A 23,039-nucleotide genomic window follows, 5' to 3' on the forward strand; every position below is an offset into this window, starting at 1 on the left:
TCTACAACCCAAGGGACTTGCTGTCAGCCAGAGTCCCCACATCCCTTCCTGGGATGCTGCTCTCCAGCCTCGTGTCCCCCAGTCTGTGCACAGAGCCAGGGTTGTACCACCCGTGGGGAAGAATTCCTCACTTGCCTTTGTTAAAGTTCCTTTGGTTGGAGATGGCCAGGCTCTGCGATTTGGAAGGATTTCTCTCTGAGGCCTGGCTTCCCTCCAGGGAGTCAATCATTCCTCCAATTTAGTGCTGTGCTCGCAGGATCTGGCAGGCCAGAGGCCCTTTCCAAAGCCCTGCAGGTGAACGTGCCGCAAGACAAACGATGACGACTCCCCAAATTTAAAGAAGTTCCAATGATTTTATTTGGCACTTCTTGTGATGGAAATGTCTCTGCTTTGCTGTTGTAGCAGAGAATGCTGGTAACAAGGGAGGCAGCTGCTGTGTTACATGCCTCCTCTCAGCCCCGGTGCTGCCAATCCTGGGGCTTCGTTGTTCTTTGCCATGGTGTGAGTGGGCGCGGAATGAATTGGCTGCAATGCGCCCGCCTGATGTTCTCTCATGGCTTCTTGCGTTTTTGTCTGGTCTCTGGCGGCTCCAACTTCTTCACAAAGCTGTAAGAGAAGAAGCAAAGATGTGCACTCGGGGTCTGGAGAAGAAGGCAGAGATATCCTGCTCACCCTCTGCTGAGTCTGTGGGTCCGGCTGCACTGCCATGACACACACGTGCAGCTCATCAGCCCAGAGCTGGGAAGTGGGACCAGGCAGGGACGGGCCCTCCAGGCAAGATGCCTGGCTGTCCATAGTCTGCCAGGGGAGGGATGGTCTGTATGGAGTGGAAAGGCAGAGCCAAATGCCATCTGCACCCACCCTCTGCCCCCTCCGTTCTGCCTTCTCACATCTCCTGGGCTGGAAGGCAGCTGTGGCTCAAGGGCACGGCCTCAGGAGCACTCTGCTCTCCACGGCACCAGGCTCTCAGGGAAAGGCAGTCCCACCCAGCTCTGCTGTCAGGGTGAGGGAGGCACTGGCCCCTGCAGGAAAATCCTCCCACGGCTGCCGATATTTACCTGACGTACTCCATGGGTCTGGCAGGAAGGAGCCTGTTTTGCTCCACCTTCTTCCTCCAACCTTCCCGGCACACCTTGTATGACTCCAAGGTTCCCAGGACCTGTTTTGCCCGTAGTGTCTGGAAACTGCAACAGCAGAGAGAAACTCCTGCTCACACCCCATTTGAGATGCTGCCTGCCCCAGTGCCTGCCTTCCCCCACCCCTGCACCCCATGGGGCCTTTGAGTCCCAGCACCCCGTGATGGTGGGATGGGCTTCAGGCTCCCCTGACCACACGGTTGGTCACTCTGAGTGTCTTGCCTCTGCCAGGCCTTGCTGGGAGCTGCTGCACACTTACTTGGGCTCTGCCATCTCTGCTTGAGGGAACCCTGTCCTCCCCTTCTCTATTGGAGGAAGGTGGCAAGAAATCTCCTCGCTTTTCTTCTTGCTGGAGATCTTTTCTTTTTGCGCTCTCTCCCTCTCCTGAGTGGTGGTCTTCAGAGGGGGGAGGCGCTGCTGGACTTGAGATGCTTGAAGCTGCTTCCTTGCCTGTGTGGGAAGTAGAGGCAGATGTGAGGCCACGTCACCTTGGCGAGTGGCATCCACCCAGCAAAGGGGCACAGGCTCGAAGAGTCTAAGTCAAGCTGAGGTTGAGCAATGCAGACCAGGGCTGTGTGAGGCACACCAGGCAGTGCCGTCTGTGCCGTCCCCACAGCACAACCCGTCCTCTGCCCTTTGATATCTGTGGCCTACTTCATCTCCCCATGCCATGGGCGGAAGCATGAAGGGCAAGAGCTGTGGGTACACAGGGAGTCCCTCACGAGAAGGAAAGGAAGAGCCACAAAAGAAATGAGAGGATGAACTCATCTGGAGGGCTCTCCTAGGATTCCCTCTCCATAGTGCTGTTTTTCTTAACCCATCTCACCATTGCACGTACCAGTGATGTTCCCAGCTGGCTGCGCAGAGGAGGGAGCCTGACTTCTCCCTCCCTCTCCTTCATCCCCAGCCGCCTCTCTGCCCAGCTCTTTCCAATATGCGGAAGCGCACTGTGAGCAACACAGGGAGCTTGTTAGAGAGCAGCAGGAGCCTGGAGGGAGTTCAGCATGCCCAGGCCTAGGCCTGACAAATGGGAGTTCAGGGCGTCACACGGACAGTTCCAAGTGCTCTCACCTCACAGTCTCTAATGTAGATCCATCTTCCTCCAGCAGGTCGAGGTCACTTGTCCGGAGGGGTGGAAAGTGGCCACGAAGGAACTGGCGTTCTTGCTCCTCTGTAAGCACAAAACAAGGAAGCTGTTCACAGCTGCATCTCTGAGATGCTGACCACCAGACAGCCATGCCAGATGCACGTGCATCTGCTGCTGCCCTCTGGCCTGGCCCCATCATCTCTGGTGGTCAAGCTTCCTAGGAGGGTCAACGCGCTCTCCAACTACCACGTGTTCCCAGCCCTCCGTTTCACACAGCCCTGCTGATCCCTCAGCAGTTCTGGAACCCATTGCTTCCATGGGTCCCTTTGGGAATGGAGGTGATCCAGGACATGCTGTCATGTTGGAGAATCTGGCATAAGCACTGTGGAGTCAGAGGCGCGGTGACACGCTCCTGCTTCTCTATGTTACGTCTACGTGGTAGCACTGTACCTATTTGCTCAGCAAGATCTGCCAGTACACATTCCGGCACCTCATCCTTGGGCAAAAAGCTGCAAATAAAGAAGAGGCAGTGGTTACAAGAAGGGCCAAGTGTAGTCCTCTGCAGGCTCTGGGACTAAGCTGCTCACACAGCTGCTCCAGACCGGAGCTACTGTCTCTCATCTTCAGTTTTGTCAAGCACAATGTACAAGCAGGCAGTATTTAGAAACAAAATTCTGATGGAAAACGTTAACATGTTGGCTTTGGTTTGATACTTGTTCATGGTTTTCTGCCCACCCAAGTGAAAAAGGGAGGGAGCAGAAGCAGCTTTCTGGAAAATGGTCTTTCCTCACAGCCACTGTACGTCCCACACAGGTGGGAATGGAAAGGGAGCCCTGATCCCAGGGACTTCCCCTGCAGACCACTGCTCCCCAGAGAAGCTGCAGTGGGCACAGGCTTCATGGAGAAGCGCTGCTTGGACTGCATGTGTGTGCAGCAGGTCAGGAGACCGGGCCCGGCAACGGCAGCCTGGGCACCTCTGGGCAGCTTGAGCAAAGGGGCTGAGGTCAGTTTGGGGCTACAGAAGCAAAGATGCTCACCTTGGGGACAAGAAGATCCTCTTCCGAGGCATTTTACCAACAGTTGGCCCCTAGCGGGCTTAGGTGAAGAGCGTCGGGCTTGTGATCTGCAAGAAGGACGCAGAAGTGAGAGGGGATCCCCAGCCAGAAAGGCATCGCTGTTCACCATGGCAGCCAGCCTCCCCACCTCCCCCAGCCCGGGCTCCCTCCCCACATCCGCCCGTGCTTCCACGTCCTGCCCAGAGGCACAGCCCAGAGCCAAAAGTCCACCGGAGGGAGGCGTCCAGATCTGCTTACCACCGAGCTCCTGCACTCCTCCTGTGCACGTCTCCAAACAGACCCAGCACTATCGCACTGCCTGCCTTGGCCTTCACCTCCTCGCTGCAGAGCAGCTGGCGAGAGAAGAGCGCTGGCGAGAGCAGCAACTCGCGTCTGGGCTCACCTCCACCTGTCGGGGAAGTGTGAGCTGGGAGCTGTGGGACGGGGCAGGGATCAGGGTGAGGTGCGGCGCCCCATTGTGACTCCAGCCCATGTCACAGAGGGGCTGCGGGCCCCACCCGCCCATGTCGCCCCCTGCCAGGCTCCTCGCTCCCAGGCTGGGGGGCTGTGCTGGGCACGGTGGGTGCTGCCCCGTCCGCCCGCTGCCTGCTGAGCAAGGAAAGCCAAAGCACCATGCAGATCATGCACCAATATAAATTGATAAAATTTGATAAAAGGATTTTTTATTGTCTTTGACTGCAGCGGCCAACCTGAGTTCAGGTTAGGCTTTCACCTTCCTAACTTCCTCCCTGCATACCTTAGCTCCTTCTTTGTAATCTCCCCAAAGCTTGTAAGGTTTCTTTAAGGTGAGATCCTTCTCTCAGTCACTGGCAGCCCACCCAGTTGCTGGTAGGGACTGAAACAGCTTGAAAGACAAACTTAGGAAATATTTCTGCATCAGCAAACTCTGCTGCTTCTGTCATGGCTCAAGGCGCGCAGGTCCATTTATGTGTTGAGTGGAAGCACAGCACCAATGGTTCTCAGAGAGATGGTTCTCAAGAAACACAGCAATAATGTGTTTATGAGGGCAGTGCCAATGAGGGCAGGAGATGAGAGTGTATGGAAGTAAATGGTGTCCCAACGCCATTCCCATCTCTAGGAACACGGGACTTAATCTAACAGACGGAATATGGCTCCACGTTTGCTGTGTTAGGTTGAGGCTTGAGCATAGGCCTGCAGGAAGTGTATCTGAGCCCATCCTGGAAGTCTTCAGGATGTTATGGAATAATCTGCAGCATGTTTCCCCTTCAGGGTTGTTTGCAGCCCTGATCAGCAAACTTGGGCCATATTTGTTCGAGGTAGTAAGTCTGGGCACCATCCAGAGATGAAAGAAGAAGGAAGGTTTTCTGGCAACAGATTCCTCATGAAGAAGAAGAGGTTTCTGACATGAGCAGCCTCACAACATGCCCCTCTCCCTCCTGGACTGGCTCAGCGACTTCTTCCTGCTACCTGCTTGCTGCCTAAAGCCGCCCATGCTGCTGCTGCCCTCCCCGGAAAGGTGTCTGCCATCAGGTTCCTCACTACAGAATTCCTGCATGCTGACAGACTCTCCTGGGCCTGCTTCCTGAGTCCTGCTGCTTCCTCCCTCATTTTCCCTGCTGCACATTCCTGCTACCAATTGTGCCCAAGGCCAGCCACGCTGCTGCTGCTCTCCCCCTGCGCTTTTGCCTTCACCCATCGGGACAGGATGCAAAGGGATCGCTGCTGGATCCCGGTGGTGACAATCCCCACTTTAAGCAATTCTTGCTTATTTCCTATCTTTTCCATAGCCCTCCTTCCCTTCCCCAACATCCTAATTCATAACAGACGCCGTCCTTCCCTTCCCTGTTTCCTTGATTAGGATTTATAATAAACTGGTTGGACCAACAATTGAACGGTAGTTTCTTAATCTCACACCAAGGATACTGATATCAAAGAACCTCCTCTCCCTCCTATAAATTGGAGCAAGACAAAGGGTGAGGCATGGCCAATAAATAGCCTGTGCTCAGAGAGGCTGATTGGTGCTGGGATTAGTGCTTCAGATGTTCTTAACATCTGCAACTCCAGGACAGTCCCAAATTCATCAGCACTGGAACCTGGAAGGAAGCAGCAAGGCTGCTAAGAGCTCTCAGTACGGGATTTTTTTGCTGAAGATGGCAAGGAATGTCAAAGGGAGTTTTCCTCCCATGCTACGATCCTCCCTCACCCTGCCTTGCTGTGCCTGTGCTACTAGCAATGTAGGTTATTCAGTCATGTAAGTGAGATGCAGAAACCGTCCTTGGACTCGAGGACTGGAATTCACCATCAGCGTCTTTGTGTCCTCAGTGGTCTGGGGAGTTGGGGTTTGTGAGACATGTCCAATGTATGTATCAGAAAATCTTTTTCTTTCACTGTTCTCAGAGATGCAGGAATCAGCCACTCAGTGAATCAAGAAAAGTGGTCTGAGAAACTGCGGCCTCCCGGTTAAGTCACCTCATTATGATGGAGTTAAATTCAAGAAAAATCAAGGGCAAAGAGGGCCTTCTACCACTCTTACTGCAAGGCCAGGTTGAACGTGACCCTGGGCAATCCTGACTGGAGCAGGGGGCAGCCAGCGCATAGCAGGGCGTTGGAGCTGTTTGAAATTATTTTAGTCTGCCTTTTAGGCCCCCTCCAACCTAAGCTATTCTATGATTCTATAATCTCATCGTAGCTCTAGGATCTCTGTCAGTAGAAACCGAAGGCTGCCATTGTGGGGATGATTAAAGAGAACTCAATACATGGGCTTGACCTCAGTGCCTACGAGGGCAGGAGATGAGAGTGTTTGTATGGAAGTAAATGGTGTCCCAACGCCATTCCCATCTCTAGGAACACGGGACTTAATCTAGCAGACGGAATATGGGCTGCACGTTTGTTGTGTGAGGTTCAGGCTTGAGCATGGGCCTGCAGGAAGTGTATCTGAGCCCATCCTGGAAGTCTTCAGGACGTTATGGAACAATCTGCAGCATGTTTCCCCTTCAGAAATGTATGTGTCTAAGTGGCGTCAGATTTGCAACCCAGAATTGCAGCCAGGACTTTCAGCAGCAGGAGTGAGATGCCCCAAACGCATCCTTACAGAGCCACAAAGCCGTGCGGAAGGATGGAAGGTGCTGTGCAGGGTATCTTGCTGTGACAAGACTGCTGACCTATGTAAGGTACCCAGAGGGAGGGCAGGGGAGGCCTCTGCCGCCTCCGCCTCCAGCGGCCTGGGAAGGGAGCCCTGCCCAGGGCCTCCTCTTCCAGCTGGGGCCCAGGGTGCCACCGCGCCTCCTCAGAGCCGGGAAAAGGCCGTGTGTGCGTGCGCTGCCTGGCAGAGGCCTCACACAGCTCCCCTCCGGCCCAGGCCAATGCTGAGCCCCGCTGGGGAGATGCAGGCCGAGCCGACGGCTGGCAGCACGGCCCCGCAGTGCGGGCACGGCGCTCCACAGGGCCTGCCCAAATCCAGCCCCATCCTCGGCTTGGGAGGCGGCGAGGAGAAGCTGACTGCAGCCTTCCCTGCAAGCCACAGAGTCTTAACATCTTTCAGTGCCTTTGGTTGGAGGAGAGCGCACAGATCATCCCGTTCCAACCTCCCTGCCCTGGGCTGGCTGCCCCTCACCAGATCAGCTGACCAGGGCCCCGTGCTTGGCAATGGGCAGCACTGCCAGGGCCTCGCTGCCCTCAGAGTTGCATGTTCCTAGAGTACGGTTTTCCTTTCACACCTCGGCAGCCTTCTGGCCCATTTATCTCATGCTCTTCTCATCAGCCTCACCCTCTGCTGTACTTCTGGATCCTCCATTTTCTGGCTTTTTAGAGCAGTCTCTGCCACGGGCTGCTCCCTCAGAGCATCCTCCTGACCCAGAGAACAGCAGCTAGAATGGCAAGGAGCAATTCTCCTTCTGCAGCCTCTCAAATGTACGCTGCACATCATTAACTGACTGCTCCCAGAAGATTTTGTCTGTCGGAATGCCTGTTCCAACACAGTGACACGGCCCCAGGCTTTGAAGGCCTGCCCATAAATAGCTTTGACCTGGAAGCAGCCTGGTGAGCAGTTAGATCTCAGGGAATGACTTATATCAATCTGCTGTCCCAAGGCTGTTCAGGCCTCTCCATCTCCTGAACTGCAGTACAGCTCCACGCAAAGAATCTGCATGGTCAACACCATGATGGAGCACATCCCCCATAGCTCCTCCCCATCCGCAGCATCCTGCTGGACCCTCGTGCACTTCTTTCATCCGGAATCTCAATCTTCTCCTTTTGGAGTCCCTCTCTCAAACTCATTTCCCTGCCTAAATGTGGGGAATGTCATTTGCCATGTTCTAATGGGAGCAAGTTTTTGGTTGTGAGGGGGGACTACAAAGCTGGTTTCTGTAGTGCAGAGGGCTGGTCTTGTGCTGGTTCCACACTGGACAGCCCAAACCAACAGCTGAACCTGTCTGTGAAGCTGGCAATACCTCTGTGAAAACATATTAGGGCAGAAAATGTCCTAACAGAGAGAGTAGGAGGCGACAAGGAAGTGACGCATGGCGACGCAGATATCCTCTATAGCCCATGGAAGATCTGTGCCAGACAGATGGACCTTCTTGAAGAAAGTGCAACACCTGAAACACCCACATTAGTGCAGATTTTCCTAAAGGACTGCTCAGCTCTGCCCCTGTGCTGTCCTGGGTGGGAGCTGCAGGACACCATGACGGAGCTGCAGGGCACCATGACGGAGCTACAGGGCACCATGACGGAGCTGCAGGGCACCATGACAGAGCTGCAGGGCACTATGATGCAGCTGCACGACACCATGACGGAGCTGCAGGCTGCCATGGGGCCTTCTCTGCATCCCCTCTGATCTGGGCTCTACAACCCAAGGGACTTGCTGTCAGCCAGAGCCCCCACATCCCTTCCTGGGGTGCTGCTCTCCAGCCTCGTGTCCCCCAGTCTGTGCACAGAGCCAGGGTTGTACCACCCAAGGGGAAGAATTCCTCACTTGCCTTTGTTAATGTTCCTGTGGTTGGAGATGGCCAGGCTCTGCGATTTGGAAGGATTTCTCTCTGAGGCCTAGCTTCCCTCCAGGGAGTCAATCATTCCTCCAATTTAGTGCTGTGCTCGCAGGATCTGGCAGGCCAGAGGCCCTTTCCAAAGCCCTGCAGGTGAACGTGCCGCAAGACAAACGATGACGACTCCCCAAATTTAAAGAAGTTCCAATGATTTTATTTGGCACTTCTTGTGATGGAAATGTCTCTGCTTTGCTGTTGTAGCAGAGAATGCTGGTAACAAGGGAGGCAGCTGCTGTTACATGCCTCCTCTCAGCCCCGGTGCTGCCAATCCTGGGGCTTCGTTGTTCTTTGCCATGGTGTGAGTGGGCGCGGAATGAATTGGCTGCACTGCGCCCGCCTGATGTTCTCTCATGGCTTCTTGCGTTTTTGTCTGGTCTCTGGCGGCTCCAACTTCTTCACAAAGCTGTAAGAGAAGAAGCAAAGATGTGCACTCGGGGTCTGGAGAAGAAGGCAGAGATATCCTGCTCACCCTCTGCTGAGTCTGTGGGTCCGGCTGCACTGCCATGACACACACGTGCAGCTCATCAGCCCAGAGCTGGGATGTGGGACCAGGCAGGGATGGGTCCTCCAGTCAGATGCCTGGCTGTCCATAGTCTGCCAGGGGAGGGATGGTCTGTATGGAGTGGAAAGGTAGAGCCAAATGCCATCTGCACCCACCCTCTGCCCCCTCCGTTCTGCCTTCTCACATCTCCTGGGCTGGAAGGCAGCTGTGGCTCAAGGGCACGGCCTCAGGAGCACTCTGCTCTCCACAGCACCAGGCTGTCAGGGAAAGGCAGTCCCACCCAGCTCTGCTGTCAGGGTGAGAGAGGCACTGGCCCCTGCAGGAAAATTCTCCCGCTGCTGCCGATATTTATCTGAGGTACTTCTTGGGTCTGGCAGGAAGGAGCCTGTTTTGCTCCACCTTCTTCCTCCAACCTTCCCGGCAAACCTTGTATGGTTCCAAGGTTCCCAGGACCTGTTTTGCCCGTAGTGTCTGGAAACTGCAACAGCAGAGAGAAACTCCTGCTCACACCCCGTTTGAGATGCTGCCTGCCCCAGTGCCTGCCTTCCCCCACCCCTGCACCCCATGGGGCCTTTGAGCCCCAGCACCCCATCATGGTGGGATGGGCTTCAGGCTCCCCTGACCACACGTTTGGTCACTCTGAGTGTCTTGCCTCTGCCAGGCCTTGCTGGGAGCTGCTGCACACTTACTTGGGCTCTGCCATCTCTGCTGGAGGGACCACTGTCCTCTCCTTTGCTATTGGAGGAAGGCGGCAAGGAATCTCGCTTTTCTTCTTGCTGGAGATCTTTTCTTTTTGCGCTCTCTCCCTCTCCTGAGTGGTGGTCTTCAGATGGGGGAAGTGCTGCTGGGCTTGAGGTGCTCTGAACTGCTTCCTTGCCTGTGTGGGAAGTAGAGGCAGATGTGAGGCCACGTCACCTTGGCGAGTGGCATCCACCCAGCAAAGGGGCACAGGCTCGAAGAGTCTATGTCAAGCTGAGGTTGAGCAATGCAGACCAGGGCTGTGTGAGGCACACCAGGCAGTGCCGTCTGTGCCGTCCCCACAGCACAACCCATCCTCTGCCCTTTGATATCTGTGGCCTACTTCATCTCCCCATGCCATGGGCGGAAGCATGAAGGGCAAGAGCTGTGGGTACACAGGGAGTCCCTCACGAGAAGGAAAGGAAGAGCCACAAAAAAAAAAAAACAGAGGATGAACTCATCTGGGGGGGCTCTCCTAGGATTCTCTGTCCATAGTTTCTTGACCCATCTCACCATTGCACGTACCAGTGATGTTCCCAGCTGGCTGCGCAGAGGAGGGAGCCTGACTTCTGCCTCCCTCTCCTTCATCTCCAGGTTCCTCTCTGGCCAGTTCTTTCCAATATGTGGCAGCACACTGCAAGCAACACAGGGAGCTTGTTAGAGAGCAGCAGGAGCCTGGAGGGAGTTCAGCATGCCCGGGTCCAGGCAAGGACTCCTTACAGACAAATGGGAGTTCAGGGTGTCACACTGACTGTTCTCAGTGCACTCACCTCACTGTAGTCCCCTCTTCTGCCAGCAGGTCGAGGTCACTTGTCCGGAGGGGTGGAAAGCGGCCACGAAGGGACTCACGTTCTTGCTCCTCTGTAAGCACAAAACAAGGAAGCTGTTCACAGCTGCATCTCTGAGATGCTGACCACCAGACAGCCATGCCAGATGCCCGTGCATCTGCTGCTGCCATCGAGCAGGGGCCTCAGGGCAGTGGCCATGGCACCAATCACAGAATCACAGAATCACAGAATCACCCGGGTTGGAAGGGACCTCAAGGATCATGTAGTTCCAACCCCCCTGCCTAGCAGGGCCACCAAACATACACATTCAGATCAGATTGCCCAGGACCCTGTCCAACCTGGCCTTGAACACGTCCAAGGACGGGGCATCCACAACCTCCCTGGGCAGCCCGTTCCAGGGCCTAACCACTCTCCTTGTGAAGAACTTCCCCCTGACATCCAACCTAAATCTTCCCTCCTTCAACTTGGATCCATTTCCCCTAGTCCTGCTATTGTCAACCCTTTTGAAGAGTTTACTCCCCTCCTGGGTGTAGGTTCCCTTCAGATATTGATAGGCTGCAATGAGGTCACCCTGCAGCCTTCTCTTCTCCAAGCTGAACAAGCCCAACTCCCTCAGCCTGTCCTCATAGGGGAGGTGCTCCAGCCCCCTGATCATCTTAGTCGCCCTCCTCTGGACCCTTTCCAAAGTCTCAATGTCTTTCTTGTACTGAGGGCTCCACACCTGGACACAGGACTCCAGATGGGGCCTCACAAGAGCTGAGTAGAGAGGGACGATCACCTCCCTCTCCCTGCTGACCGACCACCCCTCTCCTGATGGAGCCCAGGATCCCATTTGCCTTTCGAGCTGCCAGAGCGCACTGCTGGCTCATGTTCAGTCTCTCGTCCATCAGGACCCCGAGGTCCTTCTCTGCCGAGCTGCTCTCAAGGCCCACTCCTCCCAGCCTGTACGGGTGCCTGGGGTTCTTCCGGCCCAAATGCAAAACCTTGCACTTTGCCGTGTTGAACCTCTTTAGGTTCACCCGAGCCCAGCCCTCCAGCCTGTCGAGGTCCCTCTGAATGGCATCCCTTCCTTCCGCTGTATCAACCGCACCACTCAGCTTGGTGTCGTCAGCAAACTTGCTGAGGGTGCACTCAATTCCCTCATCGATGTCATTAATAAAGATGTTAAAGAGCACCGGTCCCAAGACAGACCCTTGGGGGACACTACTTGTTACCGGCCTCCACCTGGACATAGAGCCATTGACCACCACCCTCTGTCTGCGGCCTTTCAACCAATCGCTTATCCATCGGGTCGTCCACCCATCAATACCACTTCCCTCCAATTTGGAGATGAGGATGTGGTGGGGGACCATGTCAAAGGCCTTGCTCAGGTCCAGGTAAATGACATCAGTCACCTTCCCTTCGTCCACCAATGCCGTCACTCCATCATAGAAGGCCACAAGATTAGTCAGGCATGACCTTCCTTTGGTGAAGCCGTGCTGGCTGTCTCGGATCACATGCTCATTCTTTATGTGATCAAGCATGTTGTCCAGGAGGATCTGTTCCATGATCTTCCCAGGCACGGAGGTGAGACTCACCGGCCTGTAGTTCCCCGGGTCCTCCCTGCTCCCCTTCTTGTATATGGGAGTGACGTGACCCTTCCTCCAGTCATCCGGGACCTCACCTGACAGCCACAACTTCTCAAATATGATGGAGAGCGGCTCGGCAACCCCCTCAGCCAGCTCCTTCAGGACCCTGGGATGCACGCCATCTGGCCCCATAGACTTGTATTCATTCAGTCTAAGGAGGCACTCTCGGACTTGCTCTGCCTTTACAGTGGGGAGGGATTTACCTCCTTGGTCCCCACATAGAGGTTTGGGGATGGAGGGTTCAGGGATGTGAAAAAGACTAGAATCCTGGCCACCAGTGAAGACCGAGGTGAAGAACTCATTCAGCAACACAGCTTTCTCTTCATCTGTTGAAGCCAGTTCTCCTTTTAAATTTACCAAAGTAGGTACGCCCGTTTTGGCCTGTCTCTTCTGGCCAATGTACCTGTAGAAGGTTTTCTTATTGTTTTTCACGTCCCACCAATCTGTTGGAGTTCAAGATGTGTTTGGGCATTGCTGTCAGACATACAGTCTGGTTGGTGCTGTGTGGGGCCCATATCTGGACTCAATGATTCTTAAGTGTCCCATTCAGCTGAGGCTATTCTATGAGTCTATGATTCTTAGCGGAGTCACCGCGCTCTCCAACTACCACTTGTTCCCAGCCCTCCGTTTCACACAGCCCTGCTGATCCCTCAGCAGTTCTGGAACCCATTGCTTCCATGGGTCCCTTTGGGAATGGAGGTGATCCAGGACATGCTGTCATGTTGGAGAATCTGGCATAAGCACTGTGGAGTCAGAGGTGCGGTGACACGCTCCTGCTTCTCTATGTTACGTCTACGTGGTAGCACTGTACCTATTTGCTCAGCAAGATCTGCCAGTACACATTCCGGCACCTCATCCTTGGGCAAAAAGCTGCAAATAAAGAAGAGGCAGTGGTTACAAGAAGGGCCAAGTGTAGTCCTCTGCAGGCTCTGGGACTAAGCTGCTCACACAGCTGCTCCAGACCGGAGCTACTGTCTCTCATCTTCAGTTTTGTCAAGCAGAATGTACAAGCAGGCAGTATTTGGAAACAAAATTCTGATGGAAAACGTTAACATGTTGGCTTTGGTTTGATACTTGTTCATGGTTTTCTGCCCACCCAAGGGAAAAAGGGAGGGAGCAGAAGCAGCTTTCTGGAAAATGGTCTTTCCTCACAGCCACTGTACGTCCCACACAGGTGGGAATGGAAAGGGAGCCCTCATCCCAGGGACTTCCCCTGCAGACCACTGCTCCCCAGAGAAGCTGCAGTGGGCACAGGCTTCATGGAGAAGCGCTGCTTGGACTGCATGTGTGTGCAGCAGGTCAGGAGACCGGGCCTGGCAACGGCAGCCTGGGCACCTCCGGGCAGCTTGAGCAAAGAGGCTGCGAAATGTCTCGTATGGTCAGTTTGGGGCTACAGAAGCAAAGATGCTCACCTTGGGGACAAGAGGATCCTCTTCCGAGGCATTTTACCAACAGTTGGCCCCTAGCGGGCTTAGGTGAAGAGCGTCGGGCTTGTGATCTGCAAGAAGGACGCAGAAGTGAGAGGGGATCCCCAGCCAGAAAGGCATCGCTGTTCACCATGGCAGCCAGCCTCCCCACCTCCCCCAGCCCGGGCTCCCTCCCCACATCCGCCCGTGCCTCCACGTCCTGCCCAGAGGCACAGCCCAGAGCCAAAAGTCCACCGGAGGGAGGCGTCCAGATCTGCTTACCACCGAGCTCCTGCACTCCTCCTGTGCACGTCTCCAAACAGACCCAGCACTATCGCACTGCCTGCCTTGGCCTTCACCTCCTCGCTGCAGAGCAGCTGTCGAGAGAAGAGCGCTGGCGAGAGCAGCAACTCGCGTCTGGGCTCACCTCCACCTGTCGGGGAAGTGTGAGCTGGGAGCTGTGGGACGGGGCAGGGATCAGGGTGAGGTGCGGCGCCCCATTGTGACTCCAGCCCATGTCACAGAGGGGCTGCGGGCCCCACCCGCCCATGTCACCCCCTGCCAGGCTCCTCGCTCCCAGGCTGGGGGGCTGTGCTGGGCATGGTGGGTGCTGCCCCGTCCGCCCGCTGCCTGCTGTGCAAGGAAAGCCAAAGCACCGTGCAGATCCACCGTGGGATCTGTCTCAGCCGTGCAGGCGCTGGACATGGGCTTGCCGGACCTGCAGGGCAGATTAACAGTGGTTGAAAATCTTCCTGCGGCCCCACCTGCAGTTCTACATCCAGGCTGGGGCGAAGCCCGGGAGGGATGTGGTTCTGTTGCAGTGGGCCTGTGGGGGGGCCCACAGAGAAGTCAGGAGGCCTGGAGCACCTCTGCTACAAAGAAAGGCTTTGAGCGAGCTGGGCTTGTTCAGCGTGGAGAAGAGAAGGCTCCAGGGAGAGCTGGTTGCAACGTATCTTTAGATAAAGGGAGCTGTAAACAAGAACAAGAGTGACTTTTTGTGTGGTCTGCCAGTGACAGGACAAGGGGGAATGGCTGTACACTAAGAGAGGGGTAATTTAGGTTAGCTGTTGGAGGAGATTCTTTACTCTGAGGGCAGCGAGGCCCTGGCAGTGCTGCCCATTGCCAAGCACGGGGCCCTGGTCAGCTGATCTGGTGAGGGGCAGCCAGCCCAGGGCAGGGAGGTTGGAACGGGATGATCTGTGCGCTCTCCTCCAACCAAAGGCACTGAAAGATGTTAAGACTCTGTGGCTTGCAGGGAAGGCTGCAGTCAGCTTCTCCTCGCCGCCTCCCAAGCCGAGGATGGGGCTGGATTTGGGCAGGCCCTGTGGAGCGCCATGCCCGCACTGCGGGGCCGTGCTGCCAGCCGTCGGCTCGGCCTGCATCTCCCCAGCGGGGCCCAGCATTGGCCTGGGCCGGAGGGGAGCTGTGTGAGGCCTCTGCCAGGCAGCGCACGCACACACGGCCTTTTCCCGGCTCTGAGGAGGCGCGGTGGCACCCTGGGCCCCAGCTGGAAGAGGAGGCCCTGGGCAGGGCTCCCTTCCCAGGCCGCTGGAGGCGGAGGCGGCAGAGGCCTCCCCTGCCCTCCCTCTGGGTACCTTACATAGGTCAGCAGTCTTGTCACAGCAAGATACCCTGCACAGCACCTTCCATCCTTCCGCACGGCTTTGTGGCTCTGTAAGGATGCGTTTGGGGCATCTCACTCCTGCTGCTGAAAGTCCTGGCTGCAATTCTGGGTTGCAAATCTGACGCCACTTAGACACATACATTTCTGAAGGGGAAACATGCTGCAGATTGTTCCATAACGTCCTGAAGACTTCCAGGATGGGCTCAGATACAGCTTCCTGCAGGCCTATGCTCAAGTCTGAACCTCACACAACAAACGTGCAGCCCGTATTCCGTCTGCTAGATTAAGTCCCGTGTTCCTAGAGATGGGAATGGCGTTGGGACACCATTTACTTCCATACACTCTCATCTCCTGCCCTCATTGGCACTGCCCTCATAAACACATTATTGCTGTGTTTCTTGAGAACCATCTCTCTGAGAACCACTGGTGCTGTGCTTCCACTCAACACATAAATGGACCTGCGCGCCTTGAGCCATGACAGAAGCAGCAGAGTTTGCTGATGCAGAAATATTTCCTAAGTTTGTCTTTCAAGCTGTTTCAGTCCCTACCAGCAACTGGGTGGGCTGCCAGTGACTGAGAGAAGGATCTCACCTTAAAGAAACCTTACAAGCTTTGGGGAGATTACAAAGAAGTAGCTAAGGTATGCAGGGAGGAAGTTAGGAAGGCGAAAGCCTAACCTGAACTCAGGTTGGCCGCTGCAGTAAAAGACAATAAAAAATCCTTCTATCAAATTTTATCAATTTATATCAATGGCAAAAGAAGAACCAAAGATAACTCTCATCCTATACTTGATGCAGCAGGGAATCTGGTCACTGAGGACAAGGGGAGGGCTGAGGTCCTCAATGCCTTCTTTACATCTGCCTTTAATAGCCAGGCCAGTTACCCTCTGGGCTTTTTATGCCCTGATCTGGAAGTCTGGGACGCTGCTCAGAATATGCCCCCAGCAATTCCAGCGAAGACAGTCCGAGAGCTTCTCCTCCGTCTGGACTGTCACAAGTCCATAGGACTGGATGTGCTGCACCCTCAGGTGCTGAGGGAGCTGGCGGGGGTGATTGCCAAGCTCCTCTTGGCCATCTATCAGCACTCCTGGTTAACTGGTGAGGTCCCAGAGGATTGGAGGCTTGCTGAAGTGAATCCCATCTTCAGGAAGGGCCGTAAGGAGCATCCGGGGAACTATAGGCCTGTCAGCCTGACCTCAGTACCAGGGAAGGTTATGGAGCAAATCGTCTTGGATGAGATTGCACGGCATGTGCGCAGTGTCCAGGGGATCAGGCCCAGCCAGCACGGGTTCGTGAAAGGCAGGTCGTGCTTGACCAACCTCATCTCCTTCTATGACTGGGTGACCAGTCTGGAAGATGAGGGAAGGTCTGTTGATGTAGTCTTCTTAGACTTCAGCAAAGCCTTTGACACGGTCCCTCACAGGCTTCTTCTGGGGAAACTGGCTGCTCGTGGCCTATACAGGTATACACTTCTTTGGTTAAGGAACTGGCTAGAGGGCCGTGCCCAGTGGGTAGTGGTGATTGGAGTCCAGCTGGCGACCCATTTCAAGTGGTGTCCCCCAGGGGTCGGTGCTGGGACCCTTCTTGTTTAATATCCTTATTGGTGACCTGAATGAGGGCACTGAGTGCACCCTCAGTAAGTTTGCAGATGACATCAAGCTGGGAGGTGGTGTTGATCTGCCTGAGGGCAGGGCGGCCCTTCAGAGGGATTTAGACAGGCTGGATCACTGGGCTGAGGTGAATGGGATGAGGTTCAACAAGGCCAAGTGCTGGGTCCTGCACTTTGGCCACAACAACCCCATGCAGCGTTATAGGCTTGGGGATGAGTGGCTGGATGAGTGTGAAGAAGAGAAGGACCTGGGGGTGTTGGTTGATGCTCGGCTGAACATGAGCTGACAGTGTGCTCAGGTGGCCAAGAGGGCCAATGGCATCCTGGCCCGCATCAGAAATGGTGTGGCCAGCAGGAACAGGGAGGTGATCATCCTCCTCTACTCGGCACTGGTGAGGCCGCACCTCGAGTACTGTGTTCAGTTTTGGGCCCCTCAGTGCAGGAAAGATGTTGAGGTCCTGGAGCGTGTCCAGAGAAGGGCAACGAAACTGGTGAGGAGTCTGGTGAACAATCCTTGTGAGGAGCTGGGATTGTTCAGTCTGGAGAAGAGGAGGCTCAGGGGAGACCTCATTGCACTTTACAACCTCCTGAAGGGAGGTTGTGGTGAAGAGGGATTTGGCCTCTGCTCCCAGGCAACGAGCAGAACACGGGGTAATGGCCGCAAGTTGTATCAGAGGAGGTCTGGATTGGACATGAGGAAGAGCTACTTCTCTCAGAGAGTGGACAGGCACTGGAATGGCTGCCCAGGGAGGTGGTGAAGTCACCGTCCCTGCCAGTGTTCAAGAGGTGTCTGGACAACATGCTCCGTGATATGGTTTAGTGCTTGTGGTGGCAAAGGTGATGAGGAGACGGTTGGACGAGATGATCTTAGAGGTCATTCCCAACCTTGTGGTTCTATGATTCTATGATTCTAGAAGGAGGGAGAAGGGAAGTAACAAAAGCTTGTACCTACTCTGTCCTTGCTGAAAGTCCTGTCTTTCAGATTTGCCCTCAGTCCAGCTAACCACTGGGCCTCTGGGCTGTGGAAGACGGCATGCGGTAGCTGCATGTTCCTAGAGTACGGTTTTCCTTTCACACCTCGGCAGCCTTCTGGCCCGTTTACCTCATGCTCTTCTCATCAGCCTCACCCTCTGCCGTACTTCTGGATCCTCCATTTTCTGGCTTTTTAGAGCAGTCTCTGCCACGGGCTGCTCCCTCAGCGCATCTTCCTGACCCAGTGAACAGCAGCTAGAATGGCAAGGAGCAATTCTCCTTCTGCAGCCTCTCAAATGTACGCTGCACATCATTAACTGACTGCTCCCAGAAGATTTTGTCTGTTGGAATGCCTGTTCCAACACAGTGACACGGCCCCAGGCTTTGAAGGCCTGCCCATAAATAGCTTTGACCTGGAAGCAGCCTGGTGAGCAGTTAGATCTCAGGGAATGACTTATATCAATCTGCTGTCCCAAGGCTGTTCAGGCCTCTCCATCTCCTGAACTGCAGTACAGCTCCACGCAAAAGAATCTGCACGGTCAGCGCCATGATGGAGCACATCCCCCATAGCTCCTCCCCATCCGCAGCATCCTGCTGGACCCCCGCGCATTTCTTTCTTCCGGAATCTCAATCTTCTCCTTTTGGAGTCCCTCTCTCAAACTCATTTCCCTGCCTAAATGTGGGGAATGTCATTTGCCATGTTCTAATGGGAGCAAGTTTTTGGTTGTGAGGGGGGACTACAAAGCTGGTTTCTGTAGTGCAGAGGGCTGGTCTTGTGCTGGTTCCACACTGGACAGCCCAAACCAACAGCTGAACCTGTCTGTGAAGCTGGCAATACCTCTGTGAAAACATATTAGGGCAGAAAATGTCCTAACAGAGAGAGTAGGAGGCGACGAGGAAGTGACGCATGGCGACGCAGATATCCTCTATAGCCCATGGAAGATCTGTGCCAGACAGATGGACCTTCTTGAAGAAAGTGAAACACCTGAAACACCCACATTAGTGCAGATTTTCCTAAAGGACTGCTCAACTCTGCCCCTGTGCTGTCCTGGGTGGGAGCTGCAGGGCACCATGACGGAGCTGCAGGGCACCATGACGGAGCTGCAGGGCACTATGATGCAGCTGCACGACACCATGACGGAGCTGCAGGCTGCCATGGGGCCTTCTCTGCATCCCCTCTGATCTGGGCTCTACAACCCAAGGGACTTGCTGTCAGCCAGAGCCCCCACATCCCTTCCTGGGGTGCTGTTCTCCAGCCTCGTGTCCCCCAGTCTGTGCACAGAGCCAGGGTTGTACCACCCGAGGGGAAGAATTCCTCACTTGCCTTTGTTAAAGTTCCTTTGGTTGGAGATGGCCAGGCCCTGCGATTTGGAAGGATTTCTCTCTGAGGCCTAGCTTCCCTCCAGGGAGTCAATCATTCCTCCAGTTTAGTGCTGTGCTCGCAGGATCTGGCAGGCCAGAGGCCCTTTCCAAAGCCCTGCAGGTGAACGTGCCACAAGACAAACGATGACGACTCCCCAAATATAAAGAAGTTCCAATGATTTTATTTGGCACTTCTTGTGATGGAAATGTCTCTGCTTTGCTGTTGTAGCAGAGAATGCTGGTAACAAGGGAGGCAGCTGCTGTTACATGCCTCCTCTCAGCCCCGGTGCTGCCAATCCTGGGGCTTCGTTGTTTTTTGCCATGGTGTGAGTGGGCGCGGAATGAATTGGCTGCACTGCGCCCGCCTGATGTTCTCTCACAGGTTCTTGCGTTTTTGTCTGGCCTCCTGCAGCTCCAGCTTCTTCACAAAGCTGTAAGGGAAGAAGCAAAGATGTGCACTCGGGGTCTGGAGAAGAAGGCAGAGATATCCTGCTCACCCTCTGCTGAGTCTGTGGGTCCGGCTGCACTGCCATGACACACACGTGCAGCTCATCAGCCCAGAGCTGGGATGTGGGACCAGGCAGGGACGGGCCCTCCAGGCAAGATGCCTGGCTGTCCATAGTCTGCCAGGGGAGGGATGGTCTGTATGGAGTGGAAAGGCAGAGCCAAATGCCATCTGCACCCACCCTCTGCCCCCTCCGTTCTGCCTTCTCACATCTCCTGGGCTGGAAGGCAGCTGTGGCTCAAGGGCACGGCCTCAGGAGCACTCTGCTCTCCACAGCACAAGGCTCTCAGGGAAAGGCAGACCCACCCAGCTCTGCTGTCATACTGAGGGAGGTACAGGCCAGGAAAATCCTCCTCTCCTGCTGATATTTACCTGACATACTCCATGGGTCTGGCAGGAAGGAACCAGTTTTGCTCGACCTTCTTCCTCCATCCTTCCCGGCACACCTTGTATGACTCCAAGGTTCCCAGGACCTGTTTTGCCCGTAGTGTCTGGAAACTGCAACAGCAGAGAGAAACTCCTGCTCACACCCCATTTGAGATGCTGCCTGCCCCAGTGCCTGCCTTCCCCCACCCCTGCACCCCATGGGGCCTTTGAGCCCCAGCACCCCATCATGGTGGGATGGGCTTCAGGCTCACTCTGGTCACTCTGAGTGTCTTGCCTCTGCCAGGCCTTGCTGGGAGCTGCTGCACACTTACTTGGGCTCTGCCATCTCTGCTGGAGGGACCACTGTCCTCCCCTTCGCTACTGGAGGAAGGCGGCAAGAAATCTCCTCGCTTTTCTTCTTGCTGGAGATCTTTTCTTTTTGCGCTTTCTCCCTCTCCTGAGTGGTGGTCTTCAGATGGGGGAAGCGCTGCTGGACTTGAGGTGCTCTGAACTGCTTCCTTGCCTGTGTGGGAAGTAGAGGCAGATGTGACTCCACATTGCCAGATGGAAATGAAGAGACCACAATAAACGAGGTGTGGAATTCATCTGGAGGGTTCTCCTAGGATTCCCTCTCCGTAGTGCTGGGTTTCTTGACCCATCTCACCATTGCACGTACCAGTGATGTTCCCAGCGGGCTGCGCAGAGGAGGGAGCCTGACTTCTCCCTCCCTCTCCTTCATCTCCCGGTATCTCTCTGCCCAACTCTTTCCAGAATGTGGCGGCACACTGAAAGCAACACAGGGAGCTTGTTAGAGAGCAGCAGGAGCCTGGAGGGAGTTCAGCATGCCCGGGTCCAGGCAAGGACTCCTTGCAGACAAATGGGAGTTCAGGGTGTCACACTGACTGTTCTCAGTGCACTCACCTCACTGTAGTCCCCTCTTCTGCCAGCAGGTCGAGGTCACTTGTCCGGAGGGGTGGAAAGTGGGCATGAAGGAACTGGCGTTCTTGCTCCTCTGTAAGCACAAAACAAGGAAGCTGTTCACAGCTGCATCTCTGAGATGCTGACCACCAGACAGCCATGCCAGATGCCCGTGCATCTGCTGCTGCCATCGAGCAGGGGCCTCAGTGCAGTGGCCATGGCACCAATCTGTTGGAGTTCAAGATGTGTTTGGGCATTGCTGTCAGACATACAGTCTGGTTGGTGCTGTGTGGGGCCCATATCTGGACTCAATGATCCTTATGTGTCCCATTCAGCTGAGGCTATTCTATGAGTCTATGGTTCTTAGCGGAGTCACCGCTCTCTCCAACTACCACGTGTTCCCAGTCCTCCGTTTCACACAGCCCTGCTGATCCCTCAGCAGTTCTGGAACCCATTGCTTCCATGGGTCCCTTTGGGAATGGAGGTGATCCAGGACATGCTGTCATGTTGGAGAATCTGGCATAAGCACTGTGGAGTCAGAGGCGCGGTGACACGCTCCTGCTTCTCTATGTTACGTCTACGTGGTAGCACTGTACCTATTTGCTCAGCAAGATCTGCCAGTACACATTCCGGCACCTCATCCTTGGGCAAAAAGCTGCAAATAAAGAAGAGGCAGTGGTTACAAGAAGGGCCAAGTGTAGTCCTCTGCAGGCTCTGGGACTAAGCTGCTCACACAGCTGCTCCAGACCGGAGCTACTGTCTCTCATCTTCAGTTTTGTCAAGCAGAATGTACAAGCAGGCAGTATTTGGAAACAAAATTCTGATGGAAAACGTTAACATGTTGGCTTTGGTTTGATACTTGTTCATGGTTTTCCGCCCACCCAAGGGAAAAAGGGAGGGAGCAGAAGCAGCTTTCTGGAAAATGGTCTTTCCTCACAGCCACTGTACGTCCCACACAGGTGGGAATGGAAAGGGAGCCCTCATCCCAGGGACTTCCCCTGCAGACCACTGCTCCCCAGAGAAGCTGCAGTGGGCACGGGCTTCATGGAGAAGCGCTGCTTGGACTGCATGTGTGTGCAGCAGGTCAGGAGACCGGGCCCGGCAACGGCAGCCTGGGCACCTCTGGGCAGCTTGTGCAAAGGGGCTGAGGTCAGTTTGGGGCTACAGAAGCAAAGATGCTCACCTTGGGGACAAGAAGATCCTCTTCCGAGGCATTTTACCAACAGTTGGCCCCTAGCGGGCTTAGGTGAAGAGCGTCGGGCTTGTGATCTGCAAGTAGGACGCAGAAGTGAGAGGGGATCCCCAGCCAGAAAGGCATCGCTGTTCACCATGGCAGCCAGCCTCCCCACCTCCCCCAGCCCGCGCTCCCTCCCCACATCCGCCCGTGCTTCCACGTCCTGCCCAGAGGCACAGCCCAGAGCCAAAAGTCCACCGGAGGGAGGCGTCCAGATCTGCTTACCACCGAGCTCCTGCACTCCTCCTGTGCACGTCTCCAAACAGACCCAGCACTATCGCACTGCCTGCCTTGGCCTTCACCTCCTCGCTGCAGAGCAGCTGGCGAGAGAAGAGCGCTGGCGAGAGCAGCAACTCGCGTCTGGGCTCACCTCCACCTGTCGGGGAAGTGTGAGCTGGGAGCTGTGGGACGGGGCAGGGATCAGGGTGAGGTGCGGCGCCCCATTGTGACTCCAGCCCATGTCACAGAGGGGCTGCGGGCCCCACCCGCCCATGTCGCCCCCTGCCAGGCTCCTCGCTCCCAGGCTGGGGGGCTGTGCTGGGCATGGTGGGTGCTGCCCCGTCCGCCCGCTGCCTGCTGTAGGATCTGCCTCAGCCGCGCAGGCGCAGGAAATGGGCTTGCCGGACCTGCAGGGCAGATTAACAGCGGTTGAAAATCTTCCTGCGGCCCCACCTGCAGTTCTACATCCAGGCTGGGGCGAAGCCCGGGAGGGATGTGAGGCTGTTGCAGTGGGCCTGTGGGGGGGCCCACAGAGAAGTCAGGAGGCCTGGAGCACCTCTGCTACAAAGAAAGGCTTTGAGCGAGCTGGGCTTGTTCAGCGTGGAGAAGAGAAGGCTCCAGGGAGAGCTGGTTGCAACGTATCTCTAGATAAAGGGACCTGTAAACAAGAACAAGAGTGACTTTTTGTGTGGTCTGCCATTGACAGGACAAGGGGGAATGGCTGTACACTAAGAGAGGGGTAATTTAGGTTAGCTGTTGGAGGAGATTCTTTACTCCAAGGGCAGCGAGGCCCTGGCAGTGCTGCCCATTGCCAAGCACGGGGCTGAGGTGGCAGAGGCCTCCCCTGCCCTCCCTCTGGGTACCTTA

The 23,039-nt window shown here is 55.4% G+C and overlaps 1 protein-coding gene and 1 long non-coding RNA gene across 5 annotated transcripts; both read right to left on the bottom strand.

The window, feature by feature from the left end:
* Nucleotides 1-367: 367 nt before the first annotated feature.
* LOC128085046 (uncharacterized) lies at nucleotides 368-22,402 on the bottom strand. Of its 2 annotated transcripts, XM_052691933.1 has the most exons (9): nucleotides 22,179-22,402; nucleotides 21,903-21,988; nucleotides 21,316-21,374; nucleotides 20,723-20,813; nucleotides 20,478-20,586; nucleotides 20,134-20,324; nucleotides 19,841-19,933; nucleotides 1,059-1,091; nucleotides 368-606 (listed from the first exon to the last, which is right to left on the bottom strand). In XM_052691933.1, the coding sequence occupies exons 2-9, from the start codon at nucleotides 21,932-21,934 to the stop codon at nucleotides 552-554; spliced, it is 663 nt and encodes a 220-aa protein (XP_052547893.1). In that variant the 5' UTR covers nucleotides 21,935-21,988; nucleotides 22,179-22,402; the 3' UTR covers nucleotides 368-551. The 2 variants fall into 2 exon arrangements, with proteins under 2 accessions (XP_052547893.1, XP_052547894.1); XM_052691934.1 differs by lacking the exons at nucleotides 368-606; nucleotides 1,059-1,091 and adding an exon at nucleotides 19,227-19,361 and having other exon boundaries at nucleotides 19,808-19,933.
* On the bottom strand, nucleotides 2,229-13,939 carry LOC128085047 (uncharacterized). Of its 3 annotated transcripts, none has more exons than XR_008208780.1 (4): nucleotides 13,647-13,939; nucleotides 3,261-3,346; nucleotides 2,674-2,732; nucleotides 2,229-2,307 (listed from the first exon to the last, which is right to left on the bottom strand). It is a non-coding gene; the product is annotated as an uncharacterized LOC128085047 (long non-coding RNA). The 3 variants fall into 3 exon arrangements; XR_008208782.1 differs by lacking the exon at nucleotides 3,261-3,346 and adding an exon at nucleotides 13,371-13,456; XR_008208781.1 differs by lacking the exons at nucleotides 2,229-2,307; nucleotides 2,674-2,732; nucleotides 3,261-3,346 and adding exons at nucleotides 12,770-12,828; nucleotides 13,371-13,456.
* Nucleotides 22,403-23,039: the final 637 nt, after the last annotated feature.

This window comes from Tympanuchus pallidicinctus, unplaced genomic scaffold, assembly GCF_026119805.1.
Source record: "Tympanuchus pallidicinctus isolate F22 unplaced genomic scaffold, pur_lepc_1.0 scaffold29, whole genome shotgun sequence".
Taxonomy (NCBI): Eukaryota; Metazoa; Chordata; class Aves; order Galliformes; family Phasianidae; genus Tympanuchus; species Tympanuchus pallidicinctus.

Excerpts from the sequence above, each read along its gene's own strand:
- LOC128085046 (XM_052691933.1), bottom strand. The coding sequence starts at position 21,934 with ATGCCTCGGAAGAGGATCTTCTTGTCCCCAAG. Across the intron at positions 20,814-21,315 it reads AGATCTTGCTGAGCAAATAG|AGGAGCAAGAACGCCAGTTC; the intron begins GTACAGTGCTAC and ends TTGTGCTTACAG. Across the intron at positions 1,092-19,840 it reads AAGAAGGTCGAGCAAAACTG|GCTCCTTCCTGCCAGACCCA; the intron begins GTTCCTTCCTGC and ends GGAGCAAAACAG.